We start from the raw sequence: 25,937 nt of genomic DNA on the forward strand, positions 1-25,937 counted from the left end.
TTGGGTGTGCATCAGATCCCCAGGAGGATTTGTCAAGGCCCAGAGTGCTGGCCTCACACCCAGAGCATCTGACTCAGTAGGTCAGGTGGGCCTGAAAATGGGCACTTCTAACAGGTTCCCTCGTGATGTTGATGGTGCTGTACAGGGGCCACAACTGGAGAACCACTGATCCTAGGGACAATTTTCCCAGGTAGCGACGGTAACCACAATTTGTCAGCAAAGAAAGCCAATCGTTAGCCAAAACAAACGACTTCATGATTCCCCTGGGTTTGGATTAAGGATATTTCGGTCATTCGGGGGAATGCTTATTTGGAGTGAATCGTGTCTTGCTTTTTGTCTCTTTCTGGACAAGGCCAGTAGCCCCATGGAAAGTGGAAACCAAACAAGAGCTGCACACTTTCTCCTCCTGGGATTCACAGAGAAGCCTTTCTTCTTTGGGCTATTTCTGTCCATGTACCTGGTCACGTTCACTGGGAACCTGCTCCTCCTCCTGGCCGTCAGCTCTGACTCCCACCTCCACACCCCCATGTACTTCTTCCTGGCCAACCTGTCCTTTGTAGACATCTGCTTCACCTCCACCACCGTCCCGAAGATGCTCTGGAACATCCAGACACAGAGAAAACCTATCACCTGTGCCGGCTGCCTCAGCCAGATATTTTTTTTCATCGTGTTTGGATGCCTGGACAATTTACTCCTGACCGTGATGGCCTATGACCACTTTGTGGCCATCTGTCACCCCCTGCACTACATGGTCATCATGAACCCCCAGCTCTGTAGGCTGCTGGCCGTGGGGTCCTGGTGCATCAGTGTCGTGGGCTCCCTGCTCGAGACTTTGACCCTTTTGAGGCTGTCCTTCTGCACAAACATGGAAATCCCACACTTTTTTTGTGATCTTCCTGAAGTCCTGAAGCTTGCCTGTTCTGACACCTTCGTCAATACCATGGTGGTGTATTTTGTGACTATTGTCCTAGGTGTTTTTCCTCTCTCTGGGATCCTCTTTTCTTATTCTCAGATTTTCTCCTCCATCCTGAAAATTTCATCAGCCAGGGGCAAGTACAAAGCCTTTTCCACATGTGGGTCTCACCTCTCGGTGGTCTCCTTGTTCTATGGCACGGGCCTCGGGGTCTACCTCAGTTCTGCAGCGACTTCATCCTCTAGGACAAGTCTGGTGGCCTCGGTGATGTACACGATTGTCACCCCCATGCTGAATCCCTTCATCTACAGTCTGAGGAACAGGGACATGAAGGTGGCCCTGGGGAGACTCCTCAGCAGGGCAGTGCCTCTCAGTGTTGGGGAACCATTACAGGATTCTCATGAGTAACTGGGCACACAATCCTGAGGACCAGAAATCTTAGTTTCCTTTGTGCATTATTTTTTAAATATTTTAAATGTTTGTTTGTTTTTGAGAGAGAGACAGAGTGCGTATGCATGCAAGTAGGGGAGGAGCAGAGAGAGAGGGGACAGAGGATCCCAAGCAGGCTCTGTGCTGACCACAGAGACTGCCATCGTGGGCCTCGAACCCACAAACTGTGAGATCATGACCTGAGCCAAAGTAGGATGCTTAACCGACTGAGCCACCCAGGCACCCCCTCTGTGCAATATTTTTATTTTTCCTAACTTTATGTTTTAGAGCAAAACCTTATTTTTCCAAATTTTGTGTCTTAGAGCAAAACCTTCTGTGTTTCTTTCCTGCCCTCTATTTTTCTTCAGGTTGTGCCTTGGATTTCTTTTTTTCATTTTGTAACCAGTCGCTTTAACTTCATATGAATAGAACCTATTTTCTCAGTTAGCTTCAGTAATGGTCTGGATTTCTTAACAGCTGAATCGAATCCCATGTGTTTAATATCTACCTTCAAAGTGATGGGATGTGTGCCTATTTTGGAAACATTTAGAGAGATGTTTTCTGGGGTTACATGAATGGAATCAAGTCAAAGACATGCCTCCAAAACTAGGAGCAAATAAACATCTGTTGTTTAACCACCCAGTCTGCGGCCCTTTGTCACGGGAGACCTAGCAAACTGCCCCACCCCGCTCCCACGAGGAGCTTTCTGCAGACACAGACCATTGACCACACCTTAGAGGCAGAAATTCCGGTTTGAGACTGGGATCCCCGGCCAAGCTCCCCAGGGTCAACTGTGGAGTAGGATGCTTTATAAGCTTCTTGCCTTTGCCTGGACTTTTTCCAGTTTCTGACACAAACGTTGCCATGGCGACTGCAAATAGACTAAAGAAATCTGGATCCCTACTTCCCAGTTTTCTCAAGTACATATGCCCAAGGGTTCTCTTTGGATCCTAAAGAATGGGGGAGGGAGTATCTCCGAAACACGCCTGTGCTTGAAAGGTTTCTTCCCGCTGTGAGAGAGGCAGGTGCTCAAGTGAAGTTTAATTTGATTCAGAAAAAAACCAATGTGTTTCCGGGACTAAAGGGTCAGAGAGTTGAATTATATCCATGACATCTGGAATCCTGTTACTCTCTATATACTTGTGTTTTCCCGAAGGCTTTATTAAAGTCTCATTTCATGTCCCACCTGGTTTATTAGGCTGCAGGAAAATAATGTTAAATGACCAACATCCACCCTTGTGCACTAAGGAGACACAGCGCTTCCTGAGGCCAGCGTGGGGGGGGGGGGCGGCTGAGACAACTGGTTTCAGGAGTCAGCAGTTTGGACTACAAGACACAGTTATTCTTCCCCACGGGAAGCTGCTTCCTCTATTCCCAGCCATGGGTGCATGAAGTAAAGAGTTGACTCGGAAGGCTTAGGGGAGCTGAAAGCCTGCACATTCCAGAGAAAGGACTTGCCCTTGACTGGCTCCCGGGAAGTAACTCTGAGCCCTTGGAATATCCTGCCTCATAAAAGCATCTTGGTATATCTGGGACCTTGATCCACACCACGTGGTCCGGGTTGACCATGTAACTTATGGCAAATGCCTGTTTTTGTTCACCTGCTATATTCGTTTGACTTCTGTGGGGACCAAAGAACGCCTACACAACAGATCTGCGATAACAGTCCTGGACACCAAGGCTCAGGTGAACTTCCTTGGCCGACACTACTCCATACGTGCTGTCGCACATCATTGCGGAGACGATTGAGTGAGTCCATGGGGTTCCACTAAGAGGGCGCCATGGGAAGCCCACGTCTGGTGACTTCTGGACCCCGCCCCAGGCAACTTTGGTCTTGGCAGATTTTTAATCTGTCATCTTTCACTGCAGTCAACTATAAACGTGAGCATCAGAGCTTCTCTGAGTTCCACGAGTCTTTCTAGCAAATCATTGAACCTTCAGGTCTCGGGGACCCCCGACACGGAGGTCACACACATTGGTTTATTATGATAAATGGCGGTTAGCCCTTACTTCTTTCAATTCCACCACTCCTTGAGAAAATAAAGGGCATGAGCTGACCCCTCCGCTTGTCGGACCCGAAGCTCACTGCCCTCCACGAGTTCTCTGCGTGCGCCCAGAGAGAAATGGAGGCCTTGGACACCCTTTGGTTCCTGCTCCTTTATCTTAGTTTCCACCAAACAAGCTGGACAGAACACGTGTGTTCAGCGCACAGTCATTCGGGCAGTGGGTCTTCCCTAGGACCCCCCCCCTCCCCAGCCCCGTTCCCTCCTCTATGGGCAGCAGGGCTGGGGTCCCCTCACATGGCACTCTCGTTGCCTCCCCGGCCCCTGGACGCCCCCTTCTCTTGTGCCATGAGCGACTTGTAGGGCTTCCCCAGGCTGGGGAGGGTGAGCTCGGCTTCTTGCAACTCCAGCTCCTGCTGAGACAAATGCTCAATGACGGCTGCTCCAATAGAGTCCCCCAGAACATTGGTCATTGTGCGAAGCCGGTCACTGGGGAGGGGAGGGGAGGGGAGGGGAGAGAGAAGCCACGGTTACTCGAAGTTTCAAGAGTTCATGGAAGAGTCGGTGTCGCAGGGTCGGGGGGGGGGGGTCCCTTGTGCTGGGAGTTGGGGCTCACGTCCCCTCCACGACCACATAACCTCAGGCAGGTCCCTCCCCTTCAGTGTCCTCAGTTTCCCCTCCTACCAAACACAGGTTTGGCTCAATGCTGATGTGCTCACGTTTGATGTCAGCAATGCAATTCTCTCTTTTTAAGCACATAAACATCTGATGGAGAAAATGAGACGCTGTGGGCTGAACGGCATACAGGAGGAGGACGGGAACCACCATGAGTAAATCAGCTCACCAAAGTGAACTACGTGTAACCAGGGAAAGATGCCAAAGCTTCCCCGGCAAGATTGGAGGCTGTCTAAATGGGACTCGGGTCCAGCACAGAGCTCCCAAATGGGGATGAAAGTCCAGAGTTTTTTGGGTTTTTTTTTTCAACGTAAACCTCCCGTGTTTCAAAGTTGAGAATTAAAAACAAACACACAAAATACACTGGCAAGCCAGCTCTGTCCCACAGATCGCCTTCTTGTGACTTCTACATAAAGCAGGGGCTTTTCAGGCTGAGAGCTAAAGCCCCCATTGCTCCTCTCCTCCCTGTCCTACTTCCCCAAGGTTAACTCTGGAATTTGGGAACCGCGGGCCACGGCCCAGAGTGTGCTCCACGGCTTCCCTTCTGCTCTCAAATTCTAGAACTCTGTGTCCTCGCTGGACTGAGGGCCCACGGGTTGGGGGTCTCACGGGGAACGCGGGTGGGGAGTGAGGGTTGAGGAGCGAGAGCACCAGGGTCTGAAGGGACTCACAGGAACCAGTCCACCGCTATGATCAGCGTGATGTCTTCAGTGGGCAGGCCCACCGATGTGAGCACAATGACCATGGTGACCAGACCCGCCTGGGGGATGCCAGCAGCCCCAACGCTGGCTGCTGTCGCCGTGATACTGCACATGGAAAGAGAACACGGGGGGGGCAGGAGGAGGGAAGGGGAAGATGACACGGACAGTGAGAAAGGACACCATGGAAGGGGAGAGGACATCTTAAATTAAGTTCCTGAAAACAAAAAGCAGCCTTCAATAAATGTATTCTTTCAACTCATACTTACGGAGCGTATGCTACAAGCTAGAGGCCTAGTAGAAATTCCCATGGAAGAAAACCCCTGCCCAAACAGAGCTCACATTCTAGGTGGGGGGAGGCAGGCAAGGAGCAAGATGAGTACTTAACATATATACTAAGGCAGATGGCGCTATGGAGGAACGGGTCAGTCTACGAGGGTCCAGACCATGCGATTTTAAACCGAACATTCAGGGAACACTTCCCCGAAAGTGTGACCCCGAAGCAAAGACCGAAAGGAGGTGATGATGTTTGCTGTTGTATTTATAATGACCGCATTGGAACCTCTAGGTGACGAGGCCCAGGAATCCATCGTAAGAGCCTCGTGTCATTAGGTTGCACCAGGCCATACTTTGGAAAATCCTGGGCAAAGGGATGTCCCACAACAGCATGGGAAAGGAAATGGGGACTCGAACATCACGCCAGCTCCTGACAAGCTCAGTTGGCCTGGGTGACTGGGCTCATCCCACATCCCCCTGCTCCAACATTCAAAGCCTCCCCTGACGTCAAGCTGAGCCTCCCCCACCCCCACCCCTAGCCAAGCTAACGACTTCTGAGGTCTCACCTGCTGGCACAGCCCACCCAAGACCCCCTCACCTGATAGTTGTGATCTGGCCCAGGTTGAGCTCATAGTTGTTGACTTGGGCGATGAAGATGGCGGCCAGGGCCTCGTACAGGGCGGTCCCGTCCATGTTGACGGTGGCCCCCACAGGCAGCACAAACCTGGTGATGCGTCGGTCCACACCTAGGCCCTCCTCCAGGCAGCGGAAGGTGATGGGCAACGTTGCAGAGCTAGGGGAGAGAGCCCAGGAGACTGAGAACGGGGGGGTGGCAGGGTGGGGGCCGGGGCCGCAACGAGTCGAAAGAGAGATTCTGCTGAGAACACTAAGGGCCCAGGTGGCAGCCAGAGCAAGGAGAGGCTGGCAGGCGTATAACATTTCAGAGACTGATAACTGCACAGGGAAGAGGGATTCCTCATGTTGCCAGAAGCGCACAGCAATGGCAGTCCCCTAGGGTGAAGGTCTCTGGACCCGCTTAAAGCCCATAGCTTAAGGCTGGTTACTAGGCACGTGTTTGTGCCACTAGTGTACTTTCCACTCCCAGGAAGGAGGGGATGAACGGTCTGCTGGCCTCCCACCCACACCCTCAAGGTTGAGAGAGAAGTATTACAGGGACCCCTAGTCCCCCACTCCTGTGGTTCACGGGGCACCCCAGCTACACTAACCCTCCTTGCCTCTCTCCCACCGCCCCTCAGGGGAGGAAAGGGGGCCTAACTGATGGGGGAGTGTAGCTGAAGGAGTGGCCGTCTCATTTGGGAGTCCGTCTGTCCACAAAACACGTGCTCTGCCTGGTCAACCTGATGCCACGCAGTGAGAAGCCTGGACCCACAGAGAAGGCCTTTGGGGATCCAGCCCTGTGACGACCAGGTTGAGTTTAATTCTGGGCTGTGATGGCACCCATCCTCTTGGCCACAGACCAAATCTCCAGGCAGCATTGCGAGCAATAAAAATGGCAGCATTCTTCCAGCTGGTTGGCCCTTGTGACACTTCTCAAACTATTTTGAATTTAGATGATGGGGAAAAGGGAAGTTCTTTACTAACCCCCTAAAACCACGAGAAAAGGACAAGGAGGCCAAGAGAGCTCCCAGCCACCACCCCGAGGGGAAATGAAACTCTCTGAGCCAGAAAAATGACCGAGAACATGGAACCCGTGGGAAGCTTAGGCTTAACCTCAAGACTGGCAGCTAGTTCTCCTCCATACACAACAGAGAAATAGACAAGGAGGAAAAGAGGTCAGGAGAGCCAGTGCGGGGGCAGAGATCAGCACTGAGGTGTTGGTCGACCTGGAGACCTTCCGGAGCCGCTGACATTACCGCACAGCACAGACGAGGCTCAGTAGGGGGTGAAGGAGGGCAGGACTCCTAGGAGAGCAGGTGGACAACAGCGAACCTCGGAAAAGCACCAGGGGTGGGGGATTAGGCCGTACCTGGAAGACGTGCCCATGGCAGTGATGAGGGCCTGCAGCACGCCCCCAATGAAGGGGAAGGGGTTCCGGTGGGTGATGAGGAAGTAGATGAGGGGCAGGACACCACCAGCATGGAGGAACAAGCCCACGATGACAGTCAGGGTGTACATGCCCAGCTGACCCCCCAGGACGGCCATGTCTTCCATCTCGAGGATCTTCCCAGCAATCAGGAACAGGATGCCCACGGGTGCGTACCTAGGCCAAGCCAGAGGCCTGTCAGAGCTCCCTCATGACTTCCCCTAAGGCTCGGAGCTGGCATTCCCAAGGCTTTGCCCATATAAGCCCCTGGGGCCAGGCAGTGCCCATGGTCCAGCACCCTACTCCACCCCAACCTTCCCCACACACTCACGAACAGGGAAGGGCCCCACAGGCACAGCCCACTTCCTCTTCCCACTCACCCAGAACTCATGCCCACTACAGTGGGGAAAGGCTCCTACAACTCCACGCGATACAATCTTATGAGGTCTCTCTTACCTCCATTCCCATTCAAGTCCCTCCCCAAAGAATCACCGCCCTTGGGACTCTCTCCCTAGACGTGGCCCAGACGGTCCCTATCGCTGGCCTTTGAACGCCCCTTATTCACCGCCTCCAACTCTTTTTGCGCTAAGTGGGTAACCTCTAGGCCCCTACTGCCTTTTCTGTAAGTGCATACTCCCACTCACTCACCAGCCCTGAGCTATTGCACCTGAATTTCCCATGGACGTCTCAAACCACGTGTCTTGTCAAATCATCTACTTATTCAACCTCTCTCCTGAGCACCCGCTCTGCTCCGGTCACAAGGTCCCTGCCCCTGTGGCACCCACATCCTGATGGGGAACCGGGCGGTACACATAGAAACACCTAATTTAAAACTTCGGAGGGCGACCGCCGCAAAACAGAGCCCCTGAGTGGGGCTGTGGAAACATGCGTGGTCAAGGAGGGGCTTCTCTAGAGATGCTGACATTCACGCAGAGGCCCGAGTGGTGAGGAGGGACACATCCACCCGCGTGGGAAGCATTGCAGGCACAGTGCAAAGACCCTGAAACTAGCATGAGCTGGAAGAAGTAAAGGAGTACAGAGCAGACCGGTGCGGCTAGAGCAGCGAGTGAAAGAGAGGAGACAGAAGTGAGTTCATCGGGGGCTCACCTGTCCCCCCCAGCTGGGCTCAGCTAGGCTCAGGGTGACAGCCGATGTGAAGGTGCAGAGTTGTCTCCCAGCCTAGACCTACCTCTGTGTCTGCTCATGAACGCCCTTCCCAACCTCCCCATCTTCGTCCTTCCTCCTGATCCCCCAACAAAGTTCCTCACCTTCAGGTCAACTGCACAGGGCTTCTTTCCTTCTACCCTCAGCCACCCAGTACATCGGGATATTTGACCCAAACCTGCCAACGACACCACTTTCGATTTATGGTTTCCAAAACTCAGTCTCGTTGGTCTTATTTATCCTTGACAAGCTCACCGTCCACTGCTTTTCCAAGCTTTCACCTTGGCCTCTAGCCCCCTACACAGCTTTCTAGTTATTGGGGATGATGTACAAAATCTTCTCCAGTCTGGGACCAGACAGTCTCGTCCACATCTTTTTTTTTTTTTTTTTAAGTTTATTTATTTTTGAGAGAGACAGAGAGAACGGGGGAGGGGCAGAAAGAGGGAGAAAAAAATGCCAAGCAGGCTCCCCGCTGTCAGCACAGAGCCCGACGCGGGACTTGAACCCACGAACTGTGAGATCACGACCTGAGTTGAAACCAAGAGTTGGACGCTCAACCGGCTGAGCCACCCAGGCGCCCTGGTCTTGTTAGCATCTTTCATGGCCACTCCCAACTCACCTTGTGCTCCCGCCTCCCTGAACTCCCTGCCATTCTCCCAGGTCCTTGCAGGCTTTGCGTGTTCTCTCGTCTCCGCTTGAAGGGCCTCTTCCCCCTCCCTGTCCTGTCGGATTCCCACTTACCTTTCAAGACCCAACTAAGAAGTGACCTTTTCTATGACTCCCTCCTCGGCTTCCCAAGCAGAGTCCACTACCTATCTGTCCACTGGCTGCTCACTTCTCCACGTTCTCAACACCTTTGAAATGTCCCTTTACTCTAGAACCTTCCGCCTTGAATCACATTTATCTAGTATGGGGCTGTCTCCTCCAAGACTTCATGATTGAATTCAATGGATCTCTGTACTCCAGAGTTCAAGACCGAGTTAGCCTGGGAAAATGTCTGCTGAATGAGTGAAGGAATTGGTGAAGGAACAGACACATGTAAAGAATGAATGAATGCGTGCATGTATCGATTAAGGAATGATTAGCAAGGGGCTAAATGAGTTAGAAAAGGAGCAAATGAGACACAAACGAAGGAGTGAGTGAATGAATGAGGGTGTTAAGCAAAAAGGTGAATGAATGCAGGGAATATGTGAGCCAGTCAATGGGAGGATACCAAATGCAGAGACGAATGAGCAGGCCAAAGAATGAGCTCGAATGAATTGATGGTGCAGTGAGTCAATAAATGAACAAATCAATCAATGGTTTCATTAATGTGAAGATGAGTCCATGAGTGAATTTATAAGTGAACATATGAATGAGTCGATTCACCAATACATATATAAATGATCTGGGCCAAAAGGCCCCAATGGCCCCTTGAGCATCTGCCCCACCACCGGACTTCCCAGCCCCAGCTCCACCTTTCCCGCGGGCCGTCACCTGCCCACACTGTCACAGCCCAGCACTCACCAGATAATGATGCCCACCATCCTCATAATAGCCTCATTGAGGCTGTCGAAGAAATCCCGCAGGACTCGGCCCTTGTGTTTCATGCCACCGATGACCAGCCCAAAGGCCACAGAGAAGACCACGAGGCCCAGGGCATTGATGCCATTGGCTGAGCCAGGCACAGGCACAGTCTCCTCGAAGCTCAGCACCTCCTGTAGGGTGCCCAAGGCCCATGTGACATTTTCCAGGAGGCTGGTTCCGTTGTCCATCGAGGATGGGGGAGGCATGGCGGTGCCCGGCTCAGATCCATTCTCTGTCCTCACTATGGTCCTAGTTACCAACCTTGTGCTGTACTGCGTCTTGAACTGAAATATGGAGAGATCGGGGCCAAAATCGATGCATTAGAACCTCCTGGAGAAATTTACCGAGAACACCAATTCCTGGTTGCCACACCCTGGAGAATCTTATTCAGTGGATCTGAGTGAGTAAACGAAGTACTTGACCAACGCGTAGAAGAACGAGTGAAGCAACACATGAATGGAGGAGTGAACGACCAACGCGTAGATTCCGCATTTTTCAAAGCTCCCTGCTCCAACAGATTAGAAGGCCTCTCTCCTCAACCATCTATGGTGAGACACATTGGTTCCTCCTCCAGAACCATCCCCAGGAAGCTCATGGCCTAAGAGCTGGTCATCCCACCAATGGGAGGTACATTCTCTCTCCCAAACTCTTCCAAAAGCCCCTGCCCATTGCTCTGTCAGGCCCTTCTTCCCATCCCTCACTCGGGGACCATTCACTCAGCAGCAAGCCCCCTACCACCACTCCCACCCTCCAAACCTCCTTGAACAAACGGTGTACTTCCTCCTGACCTGTTTGAAGCAGGCCTCCACAAGGTTGGGTGGAAACATATTTCTGCAGAAAAACATCAGAGGAAGGGAGGTAGTTAGCAGCAGCACCAACGATAATAACGGCAGCCAACATGTGAATGCTTACTCTAGGCCAGGTACTGAGCTAAGTGACCTGTATGATCTAAACCCTACAACCTCTAGAAGTGTCCCTTCTAGCACTATTGATGTCCCCATTTTATGCACAAAGAAACCAAACCACAGAGACTTTATGGAAGGTGCCCAAAGCCACACAGCTCCTGAGAGGTACAGATGGACCTCAAATCCAGGTCTCTCCAAGCCCTTCAGTGGGAAGGAGAAATCCCCTACCGAGCCACCTTGGGGATTTCAACTCACACACACGTACCAGTGATGCCTCAAAAAACCCAGACAACTTGTGGGTTTCCCCCAAGTCAGGGACCAGGGAAGAACCATGGTGAGCCTTGATTCTGGCTGTCAAAATCTTGCCTAAGAGAGTCATTCATCCTCCGATGGAGCTTGGGAACACCAGCTACCACCTGTTCTGAGCCTGTCTCAACATGTAGCTCTAGCCTCCAGAGCCTAAGGGCCAAAAGGTCATACCCTAGAAGTCACCGACTCTCAGAGCATTTGTGCAACGCTCCAGGGCAGAAAGCAGGTACCAAGAGACTAGGTTCAACTTGGGTGTTGCATTTCCAGGCTGAATCAGCCTGTTCCCTAGTCTCTCCTTGAGCACACTTTGTTGCATCTAGGCTTAGAGTTCCCATCAAAATTAGAAAGGACGTCACCTGACCAGGTCCATGAAGGCATCAGCTGTGGGGATGGTCTCAATGCGGCCCTCGCGGTGCAGCCCCTCCTTGGAGCCCTTCCCAGGGTGGATGATGGTGACCATGAGGATGCCAATGAAGACAGCAATGACCGTGGTCACCATGTAGTATACAGCTGCCCGCATCCCCATCCGGCCTGTTGCCTTGTTATCCAGGGACGCCATACCTAGAGGACAGGGGGTACCGCCCTGAGCAGCCCCGTCCACACCCCACCACCCACTCGCCCATCCAAATGCCCTTTACCAGACTAATGCACCTGTCCTTCAGCTGCTGCGTCTGTTGGCTGCTAACAGTTCGTGCTGCCCCCCTCTCTTGAGAGCTGCCCTCAGCAGAACAAAAGCTGCCTTGCCCAGAAACACCCCATGGAAGGTCTCAAGCCAAAGGCTGCCTGTATCTGGGATTCAAAGGGCCAGCCCCTTTGACTCAGGTGGGGGCAGAGTTGAGAAGAACAATCCTGTAGCATTACTCCTGTTCCACAGCTACCCGTGGGATAGGGCTGGGAGGCCAACCTTCTTCTGAACCCACAGCTCTGCTGAGATGCTTTCCCTGCCTCATCTTGCTTCCTTCACTTGCTCGTAGGTCTCTCTTGAATGCCATCCCTTGACCAATCGCTTGTGCAAAGATCCCCATCTTGGGCTCTGCTTCTGGGAAACCCAGCCCAAGAAAGCATTCTTCATGCCAACCTTCATGCCAATCAAGTCTGGAGGTTGGCAATCAACCACTTAGGTCTGGTTTTGCAAATAAAGTTTTATTGGAACACAACGATGCCCACTTGATTACATATGAGTCCACGGCTGCTCCCACACTACCTTAACAGAACTGGGTAGTTATGACAGAGATCATATGCACCGCCCCCCATGCTGAAAATGTTCAGTCTCTGGCCCTTTCCAAAAGAATTCGCGGACTTCTGCATAGCCCATCCATATTTCTACCCCATCCCCCACTCACCATCCTGTCCCCTCCATCTCAAACACCTTTACCCGCATCCCACCCCTTGGCCATCCGTGTGGTACTCTCTTCCCTGGCTGCCCCCCTGAATGATGCTAAGCCCCTGGCGGGCTGGTATTCTACCTCCATGGAAAAGTCCGGTAAAGTTACTAAGTGGCATAGGTCTCACTGGGTCTGGAACCTGAGTCTGACGAAGATCCGGGCTCTGGCCCGAGAACTCGGGGCTAGGTGCCGGCTTCGCGTTCCAGGTCCTGAGGTAGGGAGGTGATCTCATGCCTGGGATAGCTCTGGCTCCAGGTTTGAGCTGGGACTGTCGGATGGGTCTTAGAAGCCACCACTGGCCTGGGCTCGCTCACCTGTGACCAGGCTGGAGACAATGAGCGGCAGCACCAGCATCTGCAACATCCTCATGAGAAGCTCTCCGGGGAAAGAGAAGTACTTGATCTGCCGGTAGGTAAGCTGGTACGGGCGCAGGGCAAAGGCCAGGCTGACCCCTAGGACCGAAAGAGGGGCTCTGTGGAGTGGTTTGGGTCACTCAGCCCCAGCTGTGTGAATGTGTCCTTATGGGGGCGGCAGGATGCGCTCGCGTGGGTGACAACTGGTAGGTGGAGTGAATATGCGTGCGGGCAGGAGATTTCCCCGGGGACCCCGCCCCCCCCAAGCAGGCTCACCGATGACCACCGCGCTGACGGTCAGCAGGATGAAGGCGTTCCGGCGCAGGAAGCGCAGCACGTGCTCACGGGTCATGGTCTGCAGGCGCAGGCGCGTGCGCAGTGCCCTCTGCTGCAGACTTTCTTGCAGCCGCTGCAGCCAGCCCACCCGGCCCAGCCGCTGGCCACTCTCCCGCAGGAACAGGCTGTTCCCGTGGCTGCTCATCGTCTATCTGCCGGGGCCACAGGGGCCTTCCAGTGAGGGGCAGGACAGAGGGCGGCTGTAGGGAGAGGGGAAAGGGTGGAAGAAACCAGCGAGGGGCTCAGAGAGAATCCAGGCACCAGAGGAGGGCGGACGTCCACCTGCTGGGACGTGCCCATCCTGAGACACCTGAGAACACGCCTGGGGCTCCAGGGTTACACCCCGGGGAGAAAGAGGTCAAGATCTCCTGAATCGCTTGCAGACGTGGCTGGGGAGAGGCGGGGTGGGAGATCACAAGGTAAATGGATGTTTCTGCCACTCCCTGGCTCCAGAACCCTCCTTATTTCACACCATCAGGAGGAGGTGGGGGCTGCCCCAGCTCACAAACCAAACTAAAGAGCCTTTGCTGAGCGCCACGTGCATGCAGAGCCCTAGACAAGGCCCCTGGGGTTAGCCCCCCAAATTAATGTGGTTTCGTGTCTGGCCTGGAGGTGCGGACAAGTGGACCATCCACAATGACAAAATCATCAGGAGCCTGGCAAAAGTCAGTGCCCGACAAATGCAACTGGTCTGCATGAGTGTTCAGGTGAAGAAAGGAGCTGGAGGTGCGGTTCCTTAGGGAGGAAATGGTGACCTTGTCCCCAGTGGCTCTTCAGGACTCATCTTTGAAGGGGAATGTGATGTTCTGAGTTCTCTCTGGGGTGCCAGGCACTATTCCCAAAACCAGACTTTTGCGTCTTCTCTGTATCTGACCACTTCCCTATAACCTTATTTCCTTACTGAAATAAATATATCTCCAACGGAAGCTTTAGATCATTACTTGAAATGCAAATTATATTTTAACACACATTAAATGAAGTGCATACAAAAATAAAAACCTGTCGATCCTCTTACCAACTAAATACCTTACAAGTTTAAGGCAGCTTGGAAACATGACTCTTGTGGGCCAGAGGAACTTTTGCTTTTGTGGACTTCTTCCTCCATTAAAAAAAAAGTAAAGTATTAAGTTGTATTTTACAACTGAATTGTTATAAAGATGAATACAGTGGCTGCACAACACTGAGAATGTCCGAGATGCCCCTGATGCCGCTTTAAAATGGTTGGGTTTCTGTTCTGTGAATTTCACCGAACATTATACTTTAAAATATTTTCTTTTAGGGGCGCCTGGGTGGTTCGGTCGGTTAAGTGTCCGACTTCGGCTCAGGTCACGATCTCACAGTTTGTGAGTTCAAGCCCCACGTCCAGCTCTGTGCTGACAGCTCAGAGCCTGGAGCCTGCTTCCGATTCTGTGTCTCCCTCCCTCTCTGACCCTCCCCTGCTAACGGTGTCTCTGTCTCTCAATAATAAATACATGTTAAAAAAATTTTTTTTAATATTTTCTTTTACTAAGTGTAGTTCTTGAGGCGCCTGGGTGGCTCAGTCGGTTAGGTGTCCGACTTCAGCTCAGGTCATGATCTCACAGTCCGTGGGTTCGAGCCCGAAGTCGGGCTCTGTGCCGGCAGCTCGGAGCCTGGAACCTGTTCTGGATTCTGTGTCTTCCTCTCTCTCTGCCCCTCCTTCACTCACACTCTGTCTCTGTCTCTCTCAAAAATAAATAAACATTAAAAAAAAATTTTAATAAAAAATAAAATAAATAAATAAAAGCGTAGTTCTTTCTTCTGATTTTAAAAGAAGTGAAAACATCTCTGTGGGTCCTAAAAGTATCATGAGCCCTGGGCACTGGACCTACTATTTAGGAACAACAGGCAGCCTGGCCTACAATGATCTCACAGGGGGAAAAAAAAAAAGTGGCAGGTGCCCATATCCCAGGCATCCTGGGAATTCTGCTGTCCCTTTATATTCACTCCAGGGCAAAAGGCTGACCACCAGGGGTGGATGGCATTGCTGAGGCTCCCTTGGCTGCTGGCTCCCCTTTTGGTCTGGCCAGTGGGCAGGAGAATGGTGGTGGGAGGGGCCTTTATTCTCCCTACCCCACCCCCGACACGCCCCTATTTGGCAGTGGCTGTGTTCCTCTGCCTCAAGCCACAGGTCCCATCAGACAATCCTTCATACCTGTAGGCCATTCAGACATCTCTGAAAAAAGAAGTTTTAGTTCCTCTGTCCATGTTTTAGTCAGATGGTTTTTGTTGCTGTTGTTATTGTTGAGTTGCATGAGCTCTTTACAGATTTAGGATGTTAGCCTCTTATCTGATACACGGTTTACAAAAAGTATCTCCCATTCTGCACGCTCTTTCCATTCTGTTGTTTCTTTTGCTGCGAAGAAGGTTTTTAGTTTGATGTGGTCCCTCTTGTTTATTTTGGCTTCCATTTATGCTTTTGGTGTTCTAGCCAAAACAATCATTGCCAAGACCAATGTCACAGGGCTTCTTCCCTACCTCGTCTTCTAGGTATCAGGTCTTATGTTTAAGTCTCGGGCCCATTTCAAGTTACTTTTTCTGAGGAGTATAAAATAGGGGACCAATTTCATTGTTCTGTATGTGTTTATCCAGTTTTCCCAGCACCTGTTGAAGAGACTATCCTTTTCCCCATTGGGTGTTCTTGGCTCCCTTGATGTGAAAGAGGTGCTCTTGCTAATGCCAATCCTATTACAAGACACAAATGTATCGAAGCAACATGGTACACACCTTACCCTTAGGCAATGTTATACATCAAATATGTTTCAACCAAAAAAGAAACACAATCCTTTGTTACAGCCAAGGCTCCCAGCGGGCTACCTCCCTGCCTCCCTCCTGATCCCTCCCCTCCCCCACTCTTGCTGGTCCCTGACTGCTACTACACCACCCTTCCTGGTTTCCCTTAACTTTGCTCCGATCTTTGTAAATACTCCTTAAGTTAAACTCTTTCCAATTCTGCTTTTGGAGTGTGCTGTTTCCTGACAAATACAACAGATTGATCTGGCTCTTAGAAAAAACTCTCCAAGGGGCACCTGGGAGGCTCAGTTGATTAAGAGTCCGACTTTTCATTTCAGCTCAGGGTCATGATCTCCCGGTTCATGGGATCAAGCCCCGTGTCAGCGCTCTGTGCATATATCGCGGAGGCTGCCTGGGATTCTCTTTCTCCCTCTCTCTCCGCCCCTCCCTGGCTCATACACACTCGCTCTCGCTCTTTAAAAAGGAGCGAGCCAAAGGAAGACAGTCAATACTGTTCCTGTGCTGAACTCTGTGCACGTTTGCTTTGCCTGGTGTTACACCTGCCACTCTCTGAGGGATCGTGGCCTCCAACCCCTCCCCTTGGCTGCCCCCCAGTCTCAGTGTCAAAATCCACCCAGGATGGGCTGGGAGGGAGGGCGGGTGGGGAGGCTGTTTGCTGCTGCTAGCTGTGCGGCTTCTTTTCCGGGGTTACTGTCTTCCTTGCCCTCCCCTGACCCACCCCCACCCCCCCCCCCCCATATCCAAAAGATGAGACAGCTGCCTCAACTTTCCAAGCCACGCTTCCTCCGGGTCCAGGCCCGCATTCTCAATGCCAGATCCCAGTTGGGGTCCTGCTCCAAATGGGTCCACCGCTTTGAAACCCCAGTGCTGCTTCTCACCTTGCTGTGAAAATAATCCCAGACATGGGACCACAGATTACATGGGAAACTCTTAATTCCTCTCTCTCTCTCTCTCATATGTTCCCAGTCACCAAGCAGTACTGCGAAACTGCCCATGGGTCCCAAGGGAGTGCTTTGCTGAGATCCAAACCAGCCACAAAAGCTCCAGGGCTCGTTTTCTCTCTTTCCTTCCTCTTCCCTACAAGAAGCAGCACAGCACAAAGCAGGGATGGACAAACCATCATCTGAGGGCCAAATCCGGCCCGCTGCTTGTATCTGTAAACAGCTTTCTTGGCACATGGCCATGCTCATTCCTGACGTATTGTCTACGGCCTACTTTCATGCTACAATGGCAGAGCTGGGGTGTTGGGACAGAGATCGCATGGGCCGCAGTGCAATCTCTCGGGCCCTTTACTGACAAAATCCACCAGCCCCTGACCTAACAGAACCGCATACCTGAGCGCTTTGTCTCAAACCCCCCTCCACCTTGCTGGAACTGGTCACTTTCTGTGTGGCTTAGAGGGCTCTGTTCGCATGAGGCTTACAACAGCACCTGATGGGCGCGAAACGGACGTCAACCGGGGTCAATAAAAAAGCAGAAACCCAACAGCCAGGGGACAGACAGCCTGTCCAGTCTCTCCTGGTCCTAGGCATTCTCTTGACCCTGTTTCTTAGGTTTGCCACTGGGGAAGGGGCCCTTCTAGTGTCCCCAGTCTCCACAAGGGTTCCAGCATGGGTCTCCCACCCGCTTCCCCCAACCTCCAGACTCTCAGACGTGAAGGCATGTACTGCCCCCCACCTTGGATCAGAAAGAAAGGAAGGGCCTCCCACATCCTAAAGCTGAAGCAAGCTTGGTTGGCAACCGTATGCTTCCTCTCCATTTTATCTCAACACTCTGCTAGCCAGAGCAGCCAGCGGGGGAAGGAAAGAGAAAAGTCACATACATCACATATCACACACGCATCCAAACACACAGCCTCACACGCCTTTGTGTGCAACTGACACATATACAACCGCACAGACACGCGGTCACACACACACACACAACTGTTCAGGCACACAAGCCCACACGACGCCTTCAGAAATGCAACTCCACTCATGCCGCGTCCGTCACACAATCCCTGCACACACAAACACATGCACACACATCCATGCACAGCGTCAGACATACGACCTCACACACGCCTTCAAGACCCCGCACAGTTCCCCTTCGTAAATGAAACTCCATACAGTGACGGCCATACAGTTCCTATGCACGCGCGCACACACACACACACACACACACGCACAACTTGGGGCTCCAGACACAAAACTTCAGACATTCAAATCCCTCCCCACATTTCAACACCCAGCCCACGCACCTCTTTGGGCAGGCAAGCCCACTCACAAATTCAGGCTCCCACGCACGCACCACCACCACCGCCCCCACGCACCCTTCACACCCAGCACCCGCGCAGCGCAGCGGTGGCCCAAGTCTCAGCCACAACCCAAGTCTGCCCGGAGTTGGAGGCATACACGCCCGAGAAGAAAGGGAACGGAGCCCTGGAAATGGAGGAAGCATGAGGCACAGAGATGGACACCGGCCCGCGAGTTGAGGCCACGGGAGGGGGGGGGGGGGGGAGGAGGGGCTAAAGGCACCGAGCCCTCGGGTGACTGAGGTGGTAGGAAACTCACCAAGGCGACCAGAGGAGCGGCGGCGACCACGCTAAGGGGCAGGGAGCAGCCGAGACAAAGGCGGCCGAGAGGTGGCAAGGGGGACGCGGGGCGCCCCACCCGCCCGACCCCGGTGCGGGGCCGAGCCCGCCTCGGACCCCGCCAGCCCCTACCTCGGAGCCCCTGCCCCAGCGCGGCCGCGGGGCCCCCCACTCACCCGCGCCCGGAGCGGCGGGGGCGGCCTGCCCGCGCCTCGGCCTGCGCGCTGCTCCCGGATGCAGGTGCCGGAGCCCGGCGAAGCGCCCGGCCCGAGCAGCGGGGACCCGCCAGGGATGGCGCAGCGTTTGGCGCGGGGACCGGACGGCGGAGGCACCGGCAGGGAGCCGGGACGCGCTGTGCGGCGGGTGGGAGCCGGGCTGGCCCTGCGCTCACGTGGGTGCGGGGGCGCGGGGCGGCCGGGGGAGGGGGCGGGATCCCCTCCGGGATGCCCCCCGCCTCCCCCGCGCCGAGCCCAGGCTCTGCCACCGCGCGCCGGAGGAAGGGGCAGGGCGCGGGTGGGGAGGGAGGTGCGGAGAGAGGGAGGGAGGCGGGGTGGGGGGGGGATCCTGGGGTGGGCGGGGTGGGTGGCCTCTCGCGCGTCCCGCCCCCGCCCCGCGCCTCCGAGCCCCCGCCTCCCGCGCCTCCGCGGCCCTCCTGAGGCCTGAACGTCCCTGGAGGGCGCGGGGACCTGCCCGCCACCGCTGGGCCCGGTGCCCGCAGCCGCCACGTGGGCTCCGCCGCCCCGCGCGTCTCCCTTCGGGTGCACAGCCCGGCCTTGGCCTCTGGGCCGCTGTGCGCCCTTGGGCTGACCCCTCTCCCTCTCTGAGCCTAGCCTTATTTAAACAGCGGAGATGACTCCGCCGACCCCGCAGAAAATTAAAAACTGAGAAAAATCCAAGCGCGCGGGTGTGGACCGGCTTCGTGCAGCGTGAGGCCTCGCGCGAATGGGAGACCACTAATTCCTGTGCTCTTGTAATTAATATTATCCTTTGCCGTCCCTAGAATCCGTACCCGGGGAGGCCGGTCCTGCGTTTCTTCTCAAATGATACGGCTCTGGTCGCTTCAAGCACCTCCCGTCTGTCCTGACAGCTAACTGCCATTTTCCAGAGCTGAGGGCGCAGCCCCGCACCTGTGATAAAAATCAGTATGTGGTTGTTGTTGTTATCGAACAATTGTTGATCCGGACGTGCTAGTGCGGGCGGTCTCTTTTGCTCATAGTTAGTCTCCGCACGATGAGGTAGATATCACTGCCCCCATTGGAAGAGAGGACAGGCGCTCAGAGAGGTTGGGTAACTCGCCCAAAGTCACCCAGGCAGGGAGCAGCCACCTCAACCTACTGCCTGGACTCCCCTCCTTGACACTGTCCCCACAGGGACGTGGCTCTCAAACTTAACTGAACCCTAGAATCCCCAAGTGGCACCCTAGACCAATCACATCAGTATCCTCGGGCGTGAGACTCAGGTATCAGCGTATTTTAATGCTCCCCGAGTGATCTCAACGTGTGGCTAAGGTCCAGACCCTGCCCTAGATGTCGGGTTCTCCTGGACCACACAAACACCTGTCACCCCCCTCCCCCCCACCGAAACCTCCCCACTCCCTCTTTTCCCACACCGGCTGTGCACCCTCGTTGTGCGTCCCTCTCTGAGCCCGAGCCTAGAGCTCCTGGCTCTTGGAGTCATTCACTCCACAAATATTTAGTGCGTGTCCCCTGTGAGCTAAGCTGCACTAGAAGCTGGAGATTGAGCAGGGAAGAAGACAGAGCCCTCCGTGCTCTTTTACACAAAATAATAAGTAAATAAGTAAAATGAAATGATTGGGTCTCAGAACCCCTTTACACTCTTTTAAAGTATTTATTTTTGAGAGACAGAGACAGAGCGCAAGCAAGGTAGGAGCAGAGAGAGAGGGAGACACAGAATTGGAAGCAGGCTCCAGGCTCTGAGCCGACAGCACAAAGCCCGACGCCGGGCTCGAACCCACCAACCAGGAGTTCATGACCTCGAGCCCACCAACCAGGAGTTCATGACCTGAGCCGAGGTCAGACACTTAACCGACTGAGCCACCCAAGTGTCCCTACGCTTTCTAACAATTAGAGTGGCCCCTCCAAAACCCAAAACCCCAGGATAATCGTGATTTTAAGAAATCAAATTCCCATAGAGAGGTTCCTAGGATATACTGGGCTAGTACTCATCTAAACTGGCAAGCCATCAAACACAAGGGAAGTCTGAGAAAACTATCACAGCAAAGAGTAGCCTAATATAATGGGAGATCCCACAGGGTGTCCCAGAACAGAAAAAGGACATTAGGGAAAAAACTGAGGCGATCTCAAAGAGTGTGGACTTTAGTAATGATGTGTCAGTATTGGCTGCTTAATTGAAACAAACGTATCGTACTAATGGAAGAGAGGGGAAGTTATTGGGGGAGTATGGCAACTCCCTGTAACATCTCTTCAGTTTTTCTGTAGATGTAAAACTATTCTAAGAAATTGTGTCTGTTGATGAAAAAGATCATGGGAAACTCTGCAAGCTTTCATCCATGTAGATGATACGTATCGATCTTTTTTGAATTCGAAGTCAAGCCGGAGAAAGCTTTGGGACACCTGGGTGGCTCATTGGGTTAAGCGTCCGACTTAGGCTCAGGTCATGATCTCCCGGTCCGTGAGTTCAAGCCCCGTTTCAGGCTCTGTGTTGACAGCTCAGAGCCTGGAGCCTGCTTCAGATTCTCTCTCTCTCTCTCTCCCCCCCTCTCAAAAATAAGTAAACATTAAAAACTTAAAAAAAAGAAAGTGGGATTCTCATCCAGTTGATCCTTATTATGTGAGGATTCCATATTGATGAGCTCACTCACCCAAACTTATGTGTAACCCCCAAATCAATACGTGTGGCACTTCTGCGGCCCTTGGCAAACGTAGTCAGAGCGATGCAAAGGTTGGGCTGGCTGGGGTGCGTGTTCCCCGCTGATGCTGAACAAGGCTATGCTCTGCCTACTCTTTTCAGACGTTCCGCTGTAAAAGACATCCCTTTCACGGTCTAGTTAGTGCCATGTTTTTCACTTTGGGTGCTTTTTGTTGATTTGGCTGTTTAAAATGGCCTCAGGCATGAGGCTGGGCGCCATCGAAGGTTGGTTAGCAAGAGAAGTCTGTGTTGTGCCTCACTGAGAAAATACGTGTGCTCGATGAGTTTTACTCAGACAGGAGTTGCAGGGCTGTTGGTTGTGAGTTCAATGTTAATGAAGCAACAATTTATATTACGTAAGGTGTCTTTTTTTTTTAAGTTTATTTAGTTTTGAGAGAGAGAGAGAGAGAGAGCATGAGACAGTGCGGTAGAGAGGGAGATAGAGAGAATCCCAAGCAGGCTCCATGCTGTCAACACAGAGGCCAACACGGGGCTCCAGCTCACAAACCTTGAGATCACGACCTGAGCCAAAACCGAGAGTTCAGAAGCTTAACCGGCTGAGCCACCCAGGTGCCCCCATAAGGTGTCTTTAAACAGAAACGCACATAAAACAGAGTGAAGTATCGGTTGGTTGATGATTGGTTGTAAAAAATGTTGTAACCAGCGGCTCAGGCCACGATCTCGCGGTCCGTGAGTTCGAGCCCCGCGTCGGGCTCTGTGCTGGCAGCTCGGAGCCTGGAACCTGCTTCAGATTCTGTGTCTCCCTCTCTCTCTCTCTGTCCCTCCCCCACTTTGTGCTCTCTCTCTCTCTGTCTCAAAAAGAAATAAAAATATTTTTAAAAATAATGATAATAATAAATAAAAAAGAAAGAAATGAGCTCTCAAGGCATGAAAAGGCGCAGAGGAAACTTAAAAGCATATTACTGAGAGAAGCCCATCTGAAAAGGCTACATGTTGTATGATCCCAACTATATGATGTGCTGGGAAAAGGCAAAACCAGAGAGCCAGGGAAAGGATCCCTGTGTTTGGCAGGGGTTGGGGAAGGGGAGGGAAGAGTAAGGGGAGCACAGAGGAGCGAAATTACTCCGTCTGAGACTGTACGGATGGATACATGTCATTCTGCATTTGTCCAAACCCACAGAATGCACGACACCGAGGGTGATCCTTAATGCGAACTGTGGACTCTGGGTGAGGACGCTGTGTCTGTGCAGGCCCATCAGTGGTAGCCAATGCTCCGCTCTGGTCGGGACGTTGATGGTGGTCAAGGCTGCGCCTGGGCGGGGGGCAGGGGCATCTGAGAAACCACTGTACCTTCTGCTCTGCGTCGCTGTGAATCTGAAACGGTTCTTTAAGACAAAAGTCTTAAAAAAAAAAAAAAAACAACACTCCATTAAAAATCAAGAAAAAAATGAACTCTAGAGTTGAGGCCGAATGAAACACACAATTTTTATTGCTTCATCGAGGACACACTACAGGAAAACTGGCTTTTGGTTTTTGAGCCGTGAGTGTGGTGGTGAAGAATATGAGGTCTCTGCACAGCGTGGGGTCGCCAGCTTGATTCGTGCGAAGGTGCTAGAGGCTGTTTTACTCACCATTGCTTTCGAACCGTGAGAGCACAGGCTAGGCCAACACAGGGCTGGGGGGAGTGGGGAGTGGCCGCTGATGGGCACTGATGTCCTTTGGGGGGATGAAAATGTCCTGGAACTGGATAGGATAAAGATATGGCCGCACAATATTGTGAATGTGCAAAGGGCCACTGAATCGTACTCTTTGAAATGCTGAATTGTCTGTTGCATGAATTTTTTGTTTAATTTGTTTAATGTTTTTATTTATTTTTGAGACAGAGAGAAACAGAGCATGAGCAGGGGAGGGGCAAAGAGAGAGGGAGACACAGAATCCGAAGCAGGCTCCAGGCTCTGAGCTGTCAGCACAGAGTCCGACACGGGGCTTGAACTCATAGACCGTGAGATCATGACCCCAGCCGAAGTCGGATACTTAAACGACTGAACCACCCAGGCGCCCCCTATGTTGTACGAAGTTTATGCTGTTCCACCTCAATAGAAAGAATAGTGGTACCAAAACCCCACTATTTAAGATAAATAACGTTTCAACACAACATTTTTAAAAACCCAAGTGAATGCAAAATGCACCATGAACGAAATAGCAACTTTCCAAATAGAGGCAGGATCAGAATTCCTGATTTTTACTCTTTCTCAGGCCCCCATATGGCTTGGCTCAACACTGTTACAGATGCTGTCTTTTTTTACATTTGCTCACTATGGATTTTTGCACTAATTTTGGTGGGGGGAGAGATGGGGGTGAATTGTCGACATTGGAATATTATTTATCCTTTTTATAGGAGAATATCTTTGCTACCTCTGAATGGATAAAGATAACATAACTACTGCCCAAAGAATAACACACAAAGAAAAAAAGAACCTGATATATTTTGATGTGTTGAAATTTAGGTAAACACAGAGTCACTATGCACCTCGTTGCTCTCTTCGTTTCTTTTTTTAAAACGATTTTATTGAGATACACTTGACACGTAAAAAGCTGAATGTGTTTAATGTATACAACTCGATGAGCTTGGGAATAAGTATACAGCCCTGAAGCCATCACCACCGTTAAGGCCATAAACATATCCGTCACCTCTCAAAGCTAATATTCCAATGATCTTCCAATAATAACATCCCAACACCACTTCTCTTAACCACAGAGTGTTTGGGCACTCCTGTAGATTTCACACCCCCAACAAGTGTCTCTCACAGTCCTCACCCTGGCCCTGAGATGACTCTTATTTTCTCAACAAGGGAAAGGCTACTGGCTCCCTTTTACAGATGTAAAAGGGGCTCAACGAGGTTAAGTCACAGCCCACATTGTTAAGATGTGGCGGGTCAGAGGGTGAGCTCACCCCAGGTCCACTCTGACCACCGGCTCCAGCTCTGGTTCTATAGGGTGAGGAGGGCAGGCCAGCCGGTGGAGCATCCCCAGGCTGTCCCAGATGACTGCCCGGCTGTCGGGTGGGGCCTGTGCAGGGGATGAGCCAAGAAGAGCCTGAGATGAAGGAATCGAGGCTAATTCCTCTGTGGGAAGCGCTCCCTATTAATTAATTAGGGCAGAGCTGGCCTGCGGCATCCCCGCAGCCCCCAGAGTCATTAAGGAAGAGGGGGTCTCATTATCAGCTAGCAGCTTCCCCATCATTCCCAGGGCCCCCGGGGGAGCCAAGGAAAAGGGAGAGGAAGGTCAGGTCCTCCTTCTCCGAAACCCACCCTTGTTACCACCAGAGTGGCCTGATATGCAAACCACGAGCAGAATTACAGTGGGGGAAAGAAGAAGAAAGACAGGAGGGAATGAGTTTTCTTCCCCCCTCCCAATTAAGTCTGCATTCGTGTTGGGATGAGATGTTCAGAGTAGGTAAATCCAGAAAGACGGAAAACAGATTAGTGGTTGCCTGCGGCTGGGCGGAGGGGCGATGGAAAGTGACGGCTAAAGTGTGCACGATTTTCTTTTTGGGGAGATGGGAATGTTCTGGAGGTGGATAGCGTGGTGGTTGCACCGCATGGTGAATGAACTCAATACCACTGAACTGTGACTTTGCAGTGGTTACAAGGGCTATGCCGATGATCATTTTTGCAATGTATGCATTTTGCAATGTATCAAATCAGCACGTTGTACACGTTACACTTACACAAAGTTACGTGTCAATTATATCTCAGTAAAGCTGGGGAAATGGCTGCAGGGGATGTTATGTGTCATTTACAATTTAAAAAATTGAGTCTCTCATAAGTATGGAGAACAAACTGAGGGTTACTGGAGGGGTTGGGGGAATGGGCTAAATGGGGAAGGGGCACTAAGGAATCTACTCCTGAAATCATTGTTGCACTGTATGCTAACTAATTTGGATGTAAATTTTAAAAAATAAAAAATAAAATTTAAAAAAAAAATTGAGTCTCAGGGCGCCAGAGCGGCTCAGTCGGTGAAGCATCCGACTTCGGCTCCGGTCATGATCTCACGGTGTGTGGGTTCGAGCCCCGCGACGGGCTCTGTGCCGACAGCTCGGAGCCTGGAGCCTGCTTCGGATTCTGTGTCTCCTTCTCTCTCTGCCCCTCCCCTGCTCATGCTCTGTCTCTCTCAGTCTCTCAAAAATAAAGAAATGTTAAAAAACATTTTTTTTTTAAATCGAGCCTCCTTCTGGCTCATGAATATTTATTCAACATATATGAACATCTGCTTGGTGCCCAGCATTGCACTGGGCAGGAAAGCACGGCTCTGTCCTCAGAGCTCCGCCTGATTGACAAACGGCCCCGGAGAACTTCCGTATGACCTCCTGAGACACTCTCTACCCTCCCCTTGTTCTGTGTCCTAGGACATTGACCGTCATGGATCACACCAACAGGCTCCCTTGCTCTCTGGCTTCTGGTTGGGTTTAGGCAAAGGGAGACCTTACAGGAGCTGAGACCGATAGAGAAGCATGAGGCCAGGGTACCTTTCCCCCATACGCACACTGCAGATGGCTGTGCCCCTGGACTGCAGCCCTCCAGTCCTGGGGAGGTGGCCCTCTCCAGGCCCTGGCACTAAATGCTCCCTCCTCACTCTGCTTCTGCACAGGCATCACTGGCTCCAGGCTACTGCACCCTCCTTGTGG

The 25,937-nt window shown here is 52.2% G+C and overlaps 2 protein-coding genes across 2 annotated transcripts; one reads left to right on the top strand and one right to left on the bottom strand.

The window, feature by feature from the left end:
• Positions 1-349: 349 nt before the first annotated feature.
• LOC122213338 (olfactory receptor 7C2-like) lies at positions 350-1,321 on the top strand. Its single transcript, XM_042927459.1, has one exon. It carries the CDS (start codon positions 365-367, stop codon positions 1,319-1,321), a length of 957 nt encoding a protein of 318 aa, XP_042783393.1. The 5' UTR covers positions 350-364.
• Positions 1,322-3,351: 2,030 nt separating this feature from the next.
• Positions 3,352-18,708, bottom strand: SLC1A6 (solute carrier family 1 member 6). The gene is made up of 10 exons (XM_042927460.1): positions 18,577-18,708; positions 12,997-13,256; positions 12,682-12,819; positions 11,339-11,543; positions 10,557-10,599; positions 9,709-10,052; positions 6,982-7,215; positions 5,593-5,787; positions 4,692-4,826; positions 3,352-3,834 (listed from the first exon to the last, which is right to left on the bottom strand). The coding sequence occupies exons 2-10, from the start codon at positions 13,199-13,201 to the stop codon at positions 3,639-3,641; spliced, it is 1,695 nt and encodes a 564-aa protein (XP_042783394.1). The 5' UTR covers positions 13,202-13,256; positions 18,577-18,708; the 3' UTR covers positions 3,352-3,638.
• Between the last annotated feature and the right edge of the window lie 7,229 nt (positions 18,709-25,937).

This window comes from Panthera leo, chromosome A2 (genome assembly GCF_018350215.1).
Source record: "Panthera leo isolate Ple1 chromosome A2, P.leo_Ple1_pat1.1, whole genome shotgun sequence".
Classification (NCBI taxonomy): domain Eukaryota; kingdom Metazoa; phylum Chordata; class Mammalia; order Carnivora; family Felidae; genus Panthera; species Panthera leo.

Bases quoted from the DNA above. Each gene is read 5' to 3' on its own strand.
- LOC122213338 (XM_042927459.1), top strand. From the start codon at position 365: ATGGAAAGTGGAAACCAAACAAGAGCTGCACACTTTCTCCTCCTGGGA.
- SLC1A6 (XM_042927460.1), bottom strand. From the start codon at position 13,201: ATGAGCAGCCACGGGAACAGCCTGTTCCTGCGGGAGAGTGGCCAGCGG. The intron at 11,544-12,681 runs GTGAGCGAGCCC...CCTGTCCTCTAG, and splicing joins TGTCTCCAGCCTGGTCACAG to GTATGGCGTCCCTGGATAAC. The intron at 3,835-4,691 runs GTGAGTCCCTTC...TCCCCTCCCCAG, and splicing joins ATAGCGGTGGACTGGTTCCT to TGACCGGCTTCGCACAATGA.